The sequence below is a fragment of the Apodemus sylvaticus genome, chromosome 5 (assembly GCF_947179515.1).
Source record: "Apodemus sylvaticus chromosome 5, mApoSyl1.1, whole genome shotgun sequence".
Classification (NCBI taxonomy): domain Eukaryota; kingdom Metazoa; phylum Chordata; class Mammalia; order Rodentia; family Muridae; genus Apodemus; species Apodemus sylvaticus.
Window position 1 is genome coordinate 113680378 of NC_067476.1, and position 13245 is coordinate 113693622.

The following is a 13245-nucleotide window of genomic DNA, read 5'->3' on the forward strand; positions in this document are numbered from 1 at the left end:
AGCCCGAGCCCCGCCTTGGGTTTGGACCCGCCGGGCCACCGTCACCCGGCCCCGCCTAGCACGGCCAGGCGAAGGGGAGCCGGCGTGCGGGGTGTGTATGTGTTCGCTGGGCGCCGGCTCAGCCCCAGGAAGATGGTGGCGGCGGCGGCGGCGGCGGCGACTGAGGCGCGGCTGAGGGGGAGCACGACGGCAACAGCAGCGCTCGCGGGCAGGAAGGGCAGGCTGCACGGACCCTGCTCCGCGACAGGGGCCTGGAGGCCGGGGCCGCGTACCCGGCTGTGTCTCCCGCGGGTGCTGTCGCGGGCGCTGCCCCCGCCGCCGCCGCTGCTGCCGCTGCTCTTTTCGCTACTGCTGCTGCCGCTGCCCCGGGAGGCCGAGGCCGCTGCGGTGGCGGCGGCGGTGTCAGGCTCGGCCGCGGCCGAGGCCAAGGAATGTGACCGGCCGTGTGTCAACGGCGGCCGCTGCAACCCTGGCACCGGCCAGTGCGTCTGCCCCACGGGCTGGGTGGGCGAGCAATGCCAGCACTGCGGGGGCCGCTTCAGGTGAGTGGGGTGGGGAGTGCAGGCCCAGCCCGACGTTCCAGGCCCATGGTAGGTGCAGGGCTTGAAATCGCTGTGGTAGGGCTTGCCCCACTGTGTTTGATGGTCGTTTGCCTCCTGGGTGGGATGTTCGTTTGGTGGCCTTGGAGTCTACCTGTGGTGGTGTGGTGGAAGGCTGAGAAGGAACGGGAACACTCAGGAGGCATTTGTTGCAATGGGTTAGATTTGGGTCCTGAAGAGAATAAAAGCCGACCTCGAATACGGGCTTATTTAGGATAAACGATGTATCAAGGAAAAGGTGAGTGAGTCAGTTCTTCAGCTCTACCTTTGATCAGCCCAAGAGATTGGAGAAGTGAGTGTCTGGAAGAAGTACAACTGAGGAAGTGACATGTTGGGTGAAAATAGAAGGTAGGGTTAGGTTGTAAGATTTCAGGGATAAAAGTACCATTGATTGTTGTTCCAAGGAAAGTGAAGAAACTAGTTTTTGGGTCCTTACTGGTGGCATATTGGACCGGGGTTGTCTAGAGAGGAGATTACTATTACCTCTGGATTCTCCACAACATGCAGTTGGTTTGGGGCAGAACCTCTTGGAGAGATCACTTATTAATTAGCATTTATCTATTATTTGCTTCTGTTGTAAGAGAATTTTTGGATAATACACACAGGTAGATCGATCAGCCAGAGCTTGGTGTGGTCCACAAGAAGTTAGGAACACAGCTAGGAGAAGTTTTTGTACAGAATCCGAAGCAAAAAGAACTACAGAGTCATCCATATCTCGGGCTGATATTTGTTCACTGCGTTCCCCATTTGACGTAGGAAAGTGAGGGAATGTGAACATGGCGCAGGATTCTTGCTCCAATTGATCTTATGTTCTAGAGAGGGACAACAGACAGGCGATGAGTAATTAGGTAAAAGGAATGAGCAGGATAATTTCAGATAGTAGTAAATGCTAAAAACAAAATACAAGCAGGTGGTCGGTCTTACAGGATTCTGATAAGCTGGTGACATTAGAAGCCACTCATTTGAGTGTCATTTGATCTGAGGCCTGAAGCCAGCATAGGAGAACCTGTGGAAATGGAGGGGCAGAGAGTGTGTAACTAGCTAGGAGTAAGCAGAGAAGACTTGGAGGAGGTGACATTGAATTTGAGCATGTGAGGGTAAGTAGGATTTGCAAGCGTGAAGTTGGGGAGAAGAATTTCAGATGGAAAAAAAGATGCAGGCATAGTGGTGGAGTCCAGAAGATGGAGTTTTGCCGGTGCCCCTGTAGAAGAGAGTTGTGACAGAGAAGTTTGGAATGTTAAAGTAGTAGATCTCTGTCAGATCTCGGGCACTCAGAGATCATTGACAAGATGAACTCTTAAGTTTTACAATGGAGAAACCAAGTAACCTCAGCACCAGTATTTTGTGGGTTGGGCTTAGGATGTGATTTTAGGCTTAGAGATACAGTGGTAAACAAGTTATATATAATTTTGTTCTTGTAGAACTTATCTCTTCATTTGGGAGTTAAAAAATACCATAATGGAGCTGGAGGGCTGGCTCAGTGGTTGAGAACACTTGTTGTCTTGCAGAGGACTCGGGTTAGGTTTCCAGCACCTACTTGGAGGCTCATGATCATTTGTAACTAGTGCTAGGGGATCTCACGCCTTCTTCTGACTTCAGGCACCAGGTACACATGCAGGAAAACCACGTACACATGAAATAAAAATAAATATTTTTAATTTTTTGAGACAGGGTTTCTTTGTGTAATCTTGACTGCCCTGGAACTTAACTATGTAGACCAGGCTGGCCTCAAACTCACAGAGATCAGCCTGCCTCTGCCTTCTGAGTGCTGGGATTAAAGGCATGTGCAACCCTCTTCATTCCCCAAAATAAATAATTCTTAAAAATTATTTAATTTTAAATCCAATAATATAATTTTACATGACTGTGGAGGTGAAGAGCAGCAGTAGAAGCCAGCTTGTTTCAGAGTGAGACTAAAATTTATCTTTCTGTTGAGGTATTCCTGAGGGCGGGTGTCGAAGGGCCAGGATTGGGGATGAGTGACAGGTTAGAGGGGAGATCCAGTAACCATAGCAGAGAGAGCAAAAGGGGCTAAGACTGCAGAGAGAGGCCGGTGCGGTGCTATGCCAGACAGAGGTAGGAAGTTTATTTAGAATTTGACCTTTCACCAAAGAGCAATGGGATGCAACAGGTCACTCTGTTTTCATGAAATTATAGACTTAGAGACTAGAACCAGAAAGGGAATAGACTTAAAGGTCAGCTGACTTTAGATGCTTCCAGGATCAAGGGGATTGATGGCGGGACCTTCAAATTCTGAAAACCTGTGTTACAGGCATGAGAAGTTATGGGCAGTTGATAGAGACTGCGGTGTAGGTCGGAGCCAGACACCACTGCTGCTGGTGGAGACGAGGTAGATATTGTGTGCTAGTATAGAGATAAAATGGTTAGGTGTTTCTTTCAGATTGGTTTGTTCCTAGAAGAGAACACGATAGTGAGGGGGGAAAAGCTGGCTCTTACTTTGGGTGATCGAGAGACAATATTTACAATACACAGGGACACAGGTAGGGCGAGGCTGAGATAACCTTAGGTTTATACAGAGTTTGGGGTGTTTTCAAGGTATATACCTGGCACATGCACGTTCTCGGTTGAGCTTATCTACTTGTAAGAGGGCTTGCCAGGGAGAGAAAGAGAACTGAGTGTCTACATGAATAGCTCAGAGAAGAGCCATTTTAAACAGAGGACAGGCACTCCTGATAGTGCCTCAGCTACTGTCATACGTAAGTGACTGTCACAGACATTCCCTTTCAGCTTGTGCTCATTAAGACTGCCTCTGACAATACTATTATAGTAAGTGGCTTCTAGGATTGTTAAATAATAAAAGGCCAGGAGTTGTAGCACACACCTATAATCTTCGAACTTTGGAGGTCAGGAATTCAAAGTCAACCTTGGGCGATGCAGCAAGTTTGTGGCCATTCTGATCTTCACGAGTCTATCTCAAAATAAATAAATAAATGAATAAATAAATAAATAAATAGGGCTTGAGAGCTGGCTCAGTGGTTACGAGTGCTGGTTGGTGGTCTCTTCTGCTCCATGGATGCTATGCAATGTGTAGTGCATGGTTCAAATAAAATACACGTGTATATTCTCTGACAGGACATCTGTCTCATGCCTGTTATCACAACTGTTGGGAAGCTGAGGCTGGAGGAATAGATCGAGGCAAGCTTCAGCCACATAATAAGTTCCAGAGTAACCTGGGGCTACTGAGCTTGTCTCTGAAACCAAAAATAAACAGAAAGGAACAAGTTTAGAGTCTTTTGTGAAAAATTTTAGTTGAATAATTTTTCACTGGGAGTAAGCAAAGACTTAAATGTTGCTCTTCCTCCTCTTCCTTCTTCAAGTTAAACTAAGAGTCGTTGAATGAATATTTTTTTTGCCTTAATTCTCATTTTTGATGATATACTTAATCTTGATTCAAGAGCCTCATGCATGCTAGGTGAACACTTTACCACTGAGTGACGTTCCCAGTCCTACCATTTTGGTTTGGGTGGCATCAAGTCAAGGCATCTGTTTCTGTGCATGCGTGTGCATGCATGCAGAGGTCAGGGTAACTTGGGTCTGGAGCTTGATCTCAAGTTGTCAGGCTGTCAGGTGCTTTTACCCACTAAACTATCTTGCTGGCCCAGGTTTTAAGACTTACTTATTATGTAAGTCCTGTGTTAGAAGACTGTAGGTCTTTTTTGTTACATGAAAGGAATGTAGGATAATGAAGCATTAGATTTCACTAATGCTATCACTGGGTTCATTGTATGCCTAATTTAGGCAGGGGTATAGCACTTTATCCTCAGGAAACTCAGGATGTGGTATGAAATTAGAATTATTTTATAGTAAATCACTTTTTTTCCCTAAATGAAAGATGATTGATTATAGAGGATAAGTTAATAGTATCAGTTCAATAAAAATATCTATAGCTGAATGGTTATTAAGGTAATACACTTTAATAGGTAATACACTTAGTCACATAAAAATGTGAGTCTTCATAATTCAGTGTGATATTACTGTTGAAAATTTTCTTAGGTGACTAAATATGCCTCTATTAACTTAAAGGTTAAATATATTAAGTGTGTTTGTGAAATTAACATATATTTAATTCTTTAAGTTACTTCTGTACAAAACTTGGAGGATGAAAGGGAGTAACACAGATTGGGTCTGTATAATCGCCTGCATTGTTAAGACAAGGTTTCTGGAGAAGAAAGCATTTGCTGGCATTTGTTCTGTGGCAGTGGATGCTTTAACAGTAGTGATGATGGGCATCACAGCATCTCCCTCCAATTCAAGGGTTTTTCCACTTTTTTTTTCAGGTATTGTGCCTTTTAGAAATTTCCCCTTAATTCTTAGTGTTCACATTTCATAGGTAGGTAAACTAAGTTTGAAGTGGGGAGGGGGTTTAAAAGTTGCTGCTTGTGTATGAGTGCAGGATGTTTATATATAGGCAGACATGCCTGTATATAGGTCAGAAGACAATTTTATGGACTTAGTTGTTTTTCCAGGTGGGTTCTGAAAGTCAAATTCAAGTTGCCAGGCTAAGTGGCAAGCACCTTCACCCACCTTGAAGTATTCTTGTTTTGTTTTTTGTTTTGTTTTTTACTATCTCCATGCTGGGTCTGAGACTCAGGGCTTTTATATACTAGGAGTGCATTACCGTGGAGCGAAACCTAAGTACAGAGCTTGCAGACTTAGTGGATAACTGTCCAAGGCCACAGGACTTGGGTGAAGTTGGAATTTGAACTTAGGCCTTATGTGATTCTGAAATCCTGCTGTCTGATACTGTTTGTCCTTTCATTTTTGTCTGATTCCAGTTACCTTTGCAAACCTTCTATTGGAAGGTCTGTCTTGATTCCAGCAAATGCCTTGAAGAACAAAGGAAGCAAAATAGATTTTTATAATAGAAAAGGTAGCATAAAAACATCTTAGTTACCAGAATTGTTGGCTGCTGGTCTGAGGCACAAATGCCCTTCTAACAGAGAGGGAATTCTGAAAGTAACAGCTGATGAGAATGGCAAGTTAGGGTTCTTGGTATTACTTAATGAGGTGATTCTTGGTATTAACCTGGAGCCCTAATTTATGTTCAGGAGCCCAGCCTGTGTTCTTATCGTTTGTGTATGTGCTGTTTCAGAGTTTGGAAGAGAACTTAGGGCACAGTCCACAGTAATTGGTGCTGAGATTTTCCTGTATATTACTATTTGTGGATTGGTCTGATACAGCTTGATATGTAGACTAGGCTAGTCTCAAACTTACAGTAATAGCTCAGCCCATCCTCTCAGGTGCTGGCATTGCAGGTGTGAGTTACCATGCTTAGCGTCTTTATAATTCTTGGGACTCTAATGAATAATCTTTACCCATATGACAGGTGTGTGTGTGTGTGTGTGTGTGTGTGTGTGTGTGTACATTCTTTTGCCTTCTGTCTTTCCAGCACCTCTATCTTCTATCTTCTGTCATTTCCTGGCATCATTATTGGGATGTTTTGCTGTCAGCTCCTCCTGAGCTGAGCCCAACACCAAACAGACTTCATATCCCCATTGAAAAGAAAATAGTCCTTTCTTTCTCACTTTTTTCTTTTGCTGCTCTTTGTATCTAAAGTCTCCTCCTCTCTGTCTTACCTGCACCTGGACCTTCCCTTATTGCTAGCCTGTCTGTGCTGCAGCCTGCATAGCAGGTCGCTCAGACCTGCCATGGCTCCCACATGTTGTCATATAATCTCTTAAAAATGTGCCATTGTTAGACTCTGTAGTCCAGGATAGTTTTGGACTCCTTGTGATCCTCCTGCCTCAGCTTCTCAACTATTAGGATTCTAATCAGAGCCACTGTGGCTGGCAGAAAAATTCTTTTACAGCCCCTCTTTTGGAAGTAAAGTCACTTGTAGCCAAGCCTGACAATCAGTTTTATCCATAGGACCCATACAGTGAAAGGAGAAAATCAAAGCTGGAAAGTTTTTCTCTGACCTCCACTAATTGGAGTGTGGCACACGTGTAGGCCTCTCCCCTCCCCCCTACTAAATGAATAAAAACTCACAAAAGAAACAAACAAGACTGCTCTTATCTACAGAATGGCCTTGAACAGTAGGCCCTCATCTCTTTATGCATATCCTTTTTTTAATAGACAAATCCTTCTATTTTGTAGGTTTTTTGTTTTGTTTTAGGTTTTTTTTGTTTGGTTTGTTTTTGGTCTCTGCTGAATTGCATGTTTACTCCCTCTCTTTATATCCTCCCACCCCGCAAAAAAAGCTGGGGACTGAACTTCGGGGTCGTGTCCTTCCTAGGCAAGCTTTTTACCAGTGACTTAAACCTCCTGTCTATTTTTTAATGGCTTTTCCGGGCTGTTTTCGAACTTCCTATGTAGCCTAGGGTGGACTTAAACTGCTAGTCCTCCTGCCAGCTCCTGCCAAGTTCTGGGCTTAGAGGAGGGTGCCAGATCTTACTTTCAGTTACTTAAAAAAAAAAAAAATCCTTTAATTTTGAAACAGGATACCATTGTATAGCCCTGGCTGGTCTGGAATGCTATAGATTCAGTTGGCCTTAAGGTAGAGACTGCTGGGATTAAAGGTGTGTGCCACCATGCCTATATCTTTAGTTCTTTATAAAAGTAACTGGTTTTCCTGACATTACCTTCTTTTAAATTGAGCCATCAGCCTGTTCAATTCATAGATTATCTTTTGCAGGCAGTATATGATGCTGGACTAGTATGTGTTAAAAAGATTCTTTTTGAGAACTCTAATAGACAGTATCAGAGAGGAAAGAACTTTGAGCAAATCTATGAGTTTGAGTATGATTAGGCTCTCTGAGGAAGAAAGATATTGCAGACGGAATCAAGAGTTTTTGCATAGGCAAAGCATGGGTTATCATACCTAGTGCCTTCATTTCCTAGTGTGTTTTTATACTATATGCTGCTGGCTTGTCAACGGATTCTCTCATAGTTCTAGAGGCTGCATATCTGAAATGAGGTAAAAATAGTACATGCCTGCTTCTGAAGACTGGAGAGAATGCGCTCCATGCCCTTGTCTTAGCTTTCCGGGGATCACAATCTTTGTCATTCCGTGGCAAGCCCCCGTCAGTCATTCTTACATGGTACTCTGACACGGAATCACATCACATGTACGTGCATAACCTTTTCCTGATCTGATTGTGTCTGCAAAGACCCAAAAATCACATTGACAGGTAACCAGGGTTAGGGCTTCAACATACATTTTTGTAGGACACAGTTCAACCTACAGTAGTTCATGGATATTGTTGAGGAAGCCAGTGCTTCTGTGCACCAAGAGTAGGGAATGGAGGTGGATTGGAAGGAAAGGAGACTGGAAGGTGACAGTGACCTTTTATTTTCCCTTCCTAAGAGCCTGCAGCTTCAGGATGTGTCCTTGTCTGAGGGTACCCACCATTGAGGCTGCCAGTTTTTGGTTGTGATTGTTTGGAGACTGGCATGTGACCTAAGCTGTCTAATCAAAGGGAATCTCAGGACTTGCTGGAGACTTCTCTTCTGTGCATTTATGAAGGAGATGCATTGTCTTTTCTGTAGTGACTGGCTTTAGAAATGATACAGCTAACAGTGCTGCATGGAGAAGAATCCACCCCAAATCAGGGCTCATTCCAGAGAAGGGAGGACAGCAGAGGAAACAGTTCTTTAGACCCGACTTACTGAGCCTCTGGGCGAGGTCTTCCCAAGGCTACCTTCTGAGGTTGTGACCTACTACTGTTTTTATTTTTCTTAAGCCTTAGACTTGATATCTTGTCAATTAAAGTGCAACTTCCTGCTATGTCAAGTTTCGTAGGGAGGGCTAGCCAAGCAGGATTAATTTATTGCCGATACTATAACACATTACCATAGGTTACTTCTCTTAAAGGTTCCCTAGGGAGTCAAATAGTTTTGTTTACTACAGTATAGAGGCATGAATATAAATATACAGAGGGTCAGGGTATATTTATGACCAAAACCGTTTTTTACTAACTATGACTATTGATTTAATACAATTGTAGCCCATCTTGAGAATTAAATACAGAAGTGAACGGACATGTTATGTTAATTTTTGCCTTTAATATGAAATTATTTCCAGAAGTAATATGAAGCTGCAGTTGCACTTTATGAAGTGCTTGTATCTGAATATTTAGCAGCTGCTGAGATGAAACTGGTTTTCCACTTAACTAGAACTCCATTGTCCTGCTTTTTCATGTTGCAGCTTCCTTTCCTTTTCCCTTCCTAATACTTTCAAAAGCAGGCATATTGACTTGACAGTCTAGCTTCTTTTCCTTCTTCTTAGGATTGCTTTCTTGTACTTTTAAAAAAAATTCTATTATGCCACATCTTTCAGTTACTTTTCTTTCTTCCTTTTTTCTTTCCTCCATTCTCCATTTCTTGAGAATTGGAGTTGTGTGTCTCAGGCTATCTATAACCTCTCTTCCTTGTTTTGACATGTGAACCAGCCTTCTGAGTGTTGGGGTCACAGGCATGCACCACCATAACCATCTGGGACATTAACTCCTTTTCTTTTATCCGTTGAGATCATAATTTGGTTTTAACCTTTCAATTTTTAGTTCTTCAAGTTTTCAGATTTTTTTTCTCTCTTCCAAGTTACATTTTGAGTGAACATTAGATCTATGTATCTGCATATTTACTTGTTTAAAATTCTTTATTTTTCACTTACAAAATATATAGTCATGGATGAATTGCATATTTTATTTTAGAATTTGAATTGAATAACATATGGTAGTTATTAAGTGAATGAAATTTTCATTTAATTCCTTTTGGTCTTTTTTGTATTCTTTTTTTTTTTAAAGAACATTTTCTTTTTGGCAGTAGTTTACCCAGTCGCAACTTTTCTAAATTATCATCTTTTCTAAGCATGCTCTCCCTAATGCTTTGGAATTTCTCACATTTCAGCTTCCTTACTCTCTCCCTCCCTGCCCTGTGTCCCCTGACATACATTATGGCTTAAACTGCAGGGCTTTTCTCCTCCTCCCCTCCTTGTCCTGCTCAGGGCAGCTGCTGAGATTTATAGCTTGCTGGCTCTGGGTAATTTTCTTTTAAACTCAAATAAAATTGTCCTTGAGCTAAAAATTAAGTGTGTGTGTGTGTGTGTGTGTGTGTGTGTGAGAGAGAGAGAGAGAGAGAGAGAGAGAGAGAGAGAGAGAGAGAGCATGCGACTGTGAGTCTGTGTAAGAGCTCACATATGCATGGGTGCCCAAGGAAATCAGAATCCCTTAGAGCTGGAGTAGCAGGCAGTTGTGAGCTCTGATGTGGGTGGGTGGGTGCTGGATTCAAACTGTCCTCAAGAACCTCAAGAATCTTGCAGTGCCATTTCCCTGGTCTCTGCTGTGTAACCATGTTCTGTGTTTTGTTGTTTTGAGTTAGGATCTTACTGTGTAGTTCTGCTGACCTGTAACTCATATGTAGACTGGGCTGGCCTTAAACTCACAGAAATCTCCTGCCTCTTCATCCTGAGTGTTTGGAATTAAAGGTGTGCACCACCACACCAACACATGCTAGATCCACACTCTACCTTCGCCCAACTGAAATAGACTCACTCTGTGTATTTCAGGCTGCTCTTGAACTCTGTATGTAGCCTAGATCAGCCTGCAGTACTGTGATAACAGGCATGCATCATGAATCTTGTAAAATAATTTGTTAATAAGAATCATAATTGTGCTGGCAAGATTTATGTCACCTGACACAAACTAGAGTCATCTGGGAAGAGGAAACCTCAATTGAAAAAATACTCCTGTTTTAGATACTTTTCTGTTCCTCTGAAGAGATATCATGGTTAAGGTAAACTAAAGTTTATTTAAAAAAACCATTTAATTGGAGCCTGCTTACAGTTTCAGGCGGTGAATCCATGACCATTGTATCAAGAAGTGTGTTGGCTGCTACTGCTCCAGGCATGGCACTGGAGTAGTAGCTGAGAGCTTATATCTGATCCACAGGAGGCATAGAGATGCTAGACCTGGCGGCACAGCCCACCTGCAGTGATATACCTTGTCCAGCAAGGCTACACCTTCTAATCCATCATGAGCAGTTCCACTGACTGGGAACTAAATTACAAATGTATGAATCTATGGGGACCATTCTTTTTTAAACCACTATAGCCCCCAACCAGATTGGCCTGTGGGCAAGCCTGTGATGGATTTTCTTGACTTATAATTAATATTTACTGTGGACAGTGCCACTGATGATCCTGGATACTCAAAGATCGCAGGTTGAGCAAGCCACGAGGAACAAGCCAGCAAGCAGCACTCCTCCCTGGCCTCTGCCTCTAGGTTCCTGCCCTGACTTCTCTCAGTGATGAAGTGTGATGTTGAATTTAACATCACTTAGGCTTAAATAGATCCTTTTCTCCCAAGTTGCTTTTAGTCATGATGTTTTATCATAGCGATTGAAACCCTAAGACAACACTGTAGGTTTTAGGGTTTGTTTTTTGGTGGGGAGGGGTACTGAAATTTAATCTAGGGATTTGTACGTGCTTAAACAAGTACTCTACCACTGCTATACATGTACAGTCTACAATGTATATTTTAAAGCTTATAATGATACACTATAAAAGAAAATTGAGTTTTAGCTTTTAAAATATGTTTTTCATGTTTAATGTGCTTTCAGTTATGTAAAGAAAAACAAGATTTATGGATAATTTTAAATGACATTTAAGATCAAACTGGACCTGGTGGCACAGTCCTGTAAGTGCAGGTACTTAGGGCCTAAGGCAGAAACATCACAAGTTCTAGGGCTTCCAGTCTACAAAGAGAGTTAAGGCAGGTCTAAGTAGCTTCAAGGAGAAGCTTTGTGTGTGTGTGTGTGTGTGTGTGTGTGTGTGTGTGTACACGTGCATGTGTCTGCCTGTCTGTCTCTCAAGCTTGAAGCGGAGGGGCCTGTAGTTGGGCTGTGCTCGACTGTAGCTCAGTGGTCATGTTGCCTGCATAGCATATGCCTGCCCTGGATTTGATTCTCAGGGCCACAAATTTTTTTTTTTTTAGGTTAAATATTTATTAAAGTATTGAATTTGACTGTTTCTCCTGTTAAAAATAGGTAATATTCTTGTTCTGATGTGCTTTAAAATTTACCTCAGATTTTTTTTCTTTAACCTAAATGATAGTTTCCAAGTATTTGTAAGCATTTCTCTGCAGAACAACACATTTCCTACTTGGTTTTCCCCCTTTTCCCTGTAAATGAAAAGACCAAGCCAAATATAATTGTCACTTTACTTTCTCTTGCTTAAAAAGTATTTTATTTCATGCATTATTGTGTATGGATATGCACATACATGACAGTTGAGCAGAGGTCAGAGGATAATGCTGTGGAGTTGGCTCTTGCTTTTTTACCTTTCTTCTTTTTTGCATTTTAAATACTAGAGGTGTCTTGCAAAGCTATAAAAGATTGTGGTCAGAAAGTGTGGCAAAGGTGATTGTGAGGCAAACTTTTGAAATGAGATTGATTTATGGTCTTCTGTAACTTGTACTTGAATGTCATCATGTTTCTCTTTAACAACGCACTTTGGTTGGAACACCATTTAAACCCTGGTTGACAAACTGACCAGAAGCAACGAAAGTGTTTGGTTGCTTAAAAGTGAGCAGATGTTTGGTGCTAGGTCAATTCCTGGAGTCAATTTGTTTTGTTTTGAGCCAGGGTCTCATGTAGCCTAGGACCTTGAATTCTGACCTTCCAATTTCTACCTTCTGAGTGCTGGAATTACAAGGAAGTGCTACTGGCATGTGCCACTGTGGTGTTTTAAACAAGATGTCCCCCGTAAATCTTGGTGACTATTTGGGATTATTAGGAAGTGTGGTCTTGCTGGAGGAAGTTAAGTCACTGGCAGTCAGCTTTGAGGTTTCAAAGGATGGATGACATTTCAAGTTAGCTCTCAGCTTCCTGTTTGTGGATGGAGATGTGAGCTCTCTGCTGCTTCAGTTACCTGTTGCCTGCTACCTCGTGGACTGTTATCTTTCTGGCACCGTAAGCTCCAAATCAACCCATTCTTCCATAAGTTGTCTCCATCATGGTATTTTATCACAGTAATAGAAAAGTACCTAAGAGAGCCACTATGCCTGTTTTGCTGTTGTTGTTGTTGTTTTTTGTTGTTGTTGTTGCTAGGCATGCTAGATAAACACTCTACCAAAAGCTACTGTATCCCAAGTCTGCAGAAGAGATGGAAAGATGACAAGATGAACATCTGTGAATGTATCACCTAGTACTCCTGAATTCTTTTCATATTACTATTATAAGTACTAAATATTACAGATGCTGTGACATGTATAGAAAAGCCTTTATGTCTGGCTTTAAATGAAAAAAATATATATGAAAATAGTTTTCCTGAGTCCATCAGGCTTTTTGTTGAAGATTTTCTTGGATTAACCAATTACTGTTGTTACTTTGTATACATCTAAGTAAACTATGCAAATGTAATTTTTTGAGTCAAGGTCTCACTTTGTAACTCTGGCTGTCCTGAAACTTACTATGTAGATCAGGCTGTCCTCAAACTAAAAGAGATCCACCTGCTTCTGCCTCCTAAGTGTTGGAATCATAGGCATATGACATCATGTCCAGCTATTAGCATTTAAAAAATTGTTTATGTGTAAGTATGTATTTATGGGAATGTGTGGGTGCTCTTGGAGGCCATAAAAGGGTGTTGGATTCTCTGGAACTGAAGTTGCAGGCTCATTGTGAATCACCT

At 42.1% G+C, this 13245-nt stretch overlaps 1 protein-coding gene across 1 annotated transcript in view; it reads left to right on the forward strand.

Moving 5' to 3' along the window:
• Positions 1 to 58: 58 nt before the first annotated feature.
• Positions 59 to 13245, forward strand: part of Atrn (attractin) — a 118463-nt gene continuing 105276 nt past the window's right edge. Inside the window, exon 1 of the mRNA XM_052183647.1 lies at positions 59 to 542. Coding sequence (XP_052039607.1) covers positions 133 to 542 — 410 coding nt within the window. The 5' untranslated portion in view covers positions 59 to 132. The remainder of the gene's footprint in view (positions 543 to 13245) is intronic.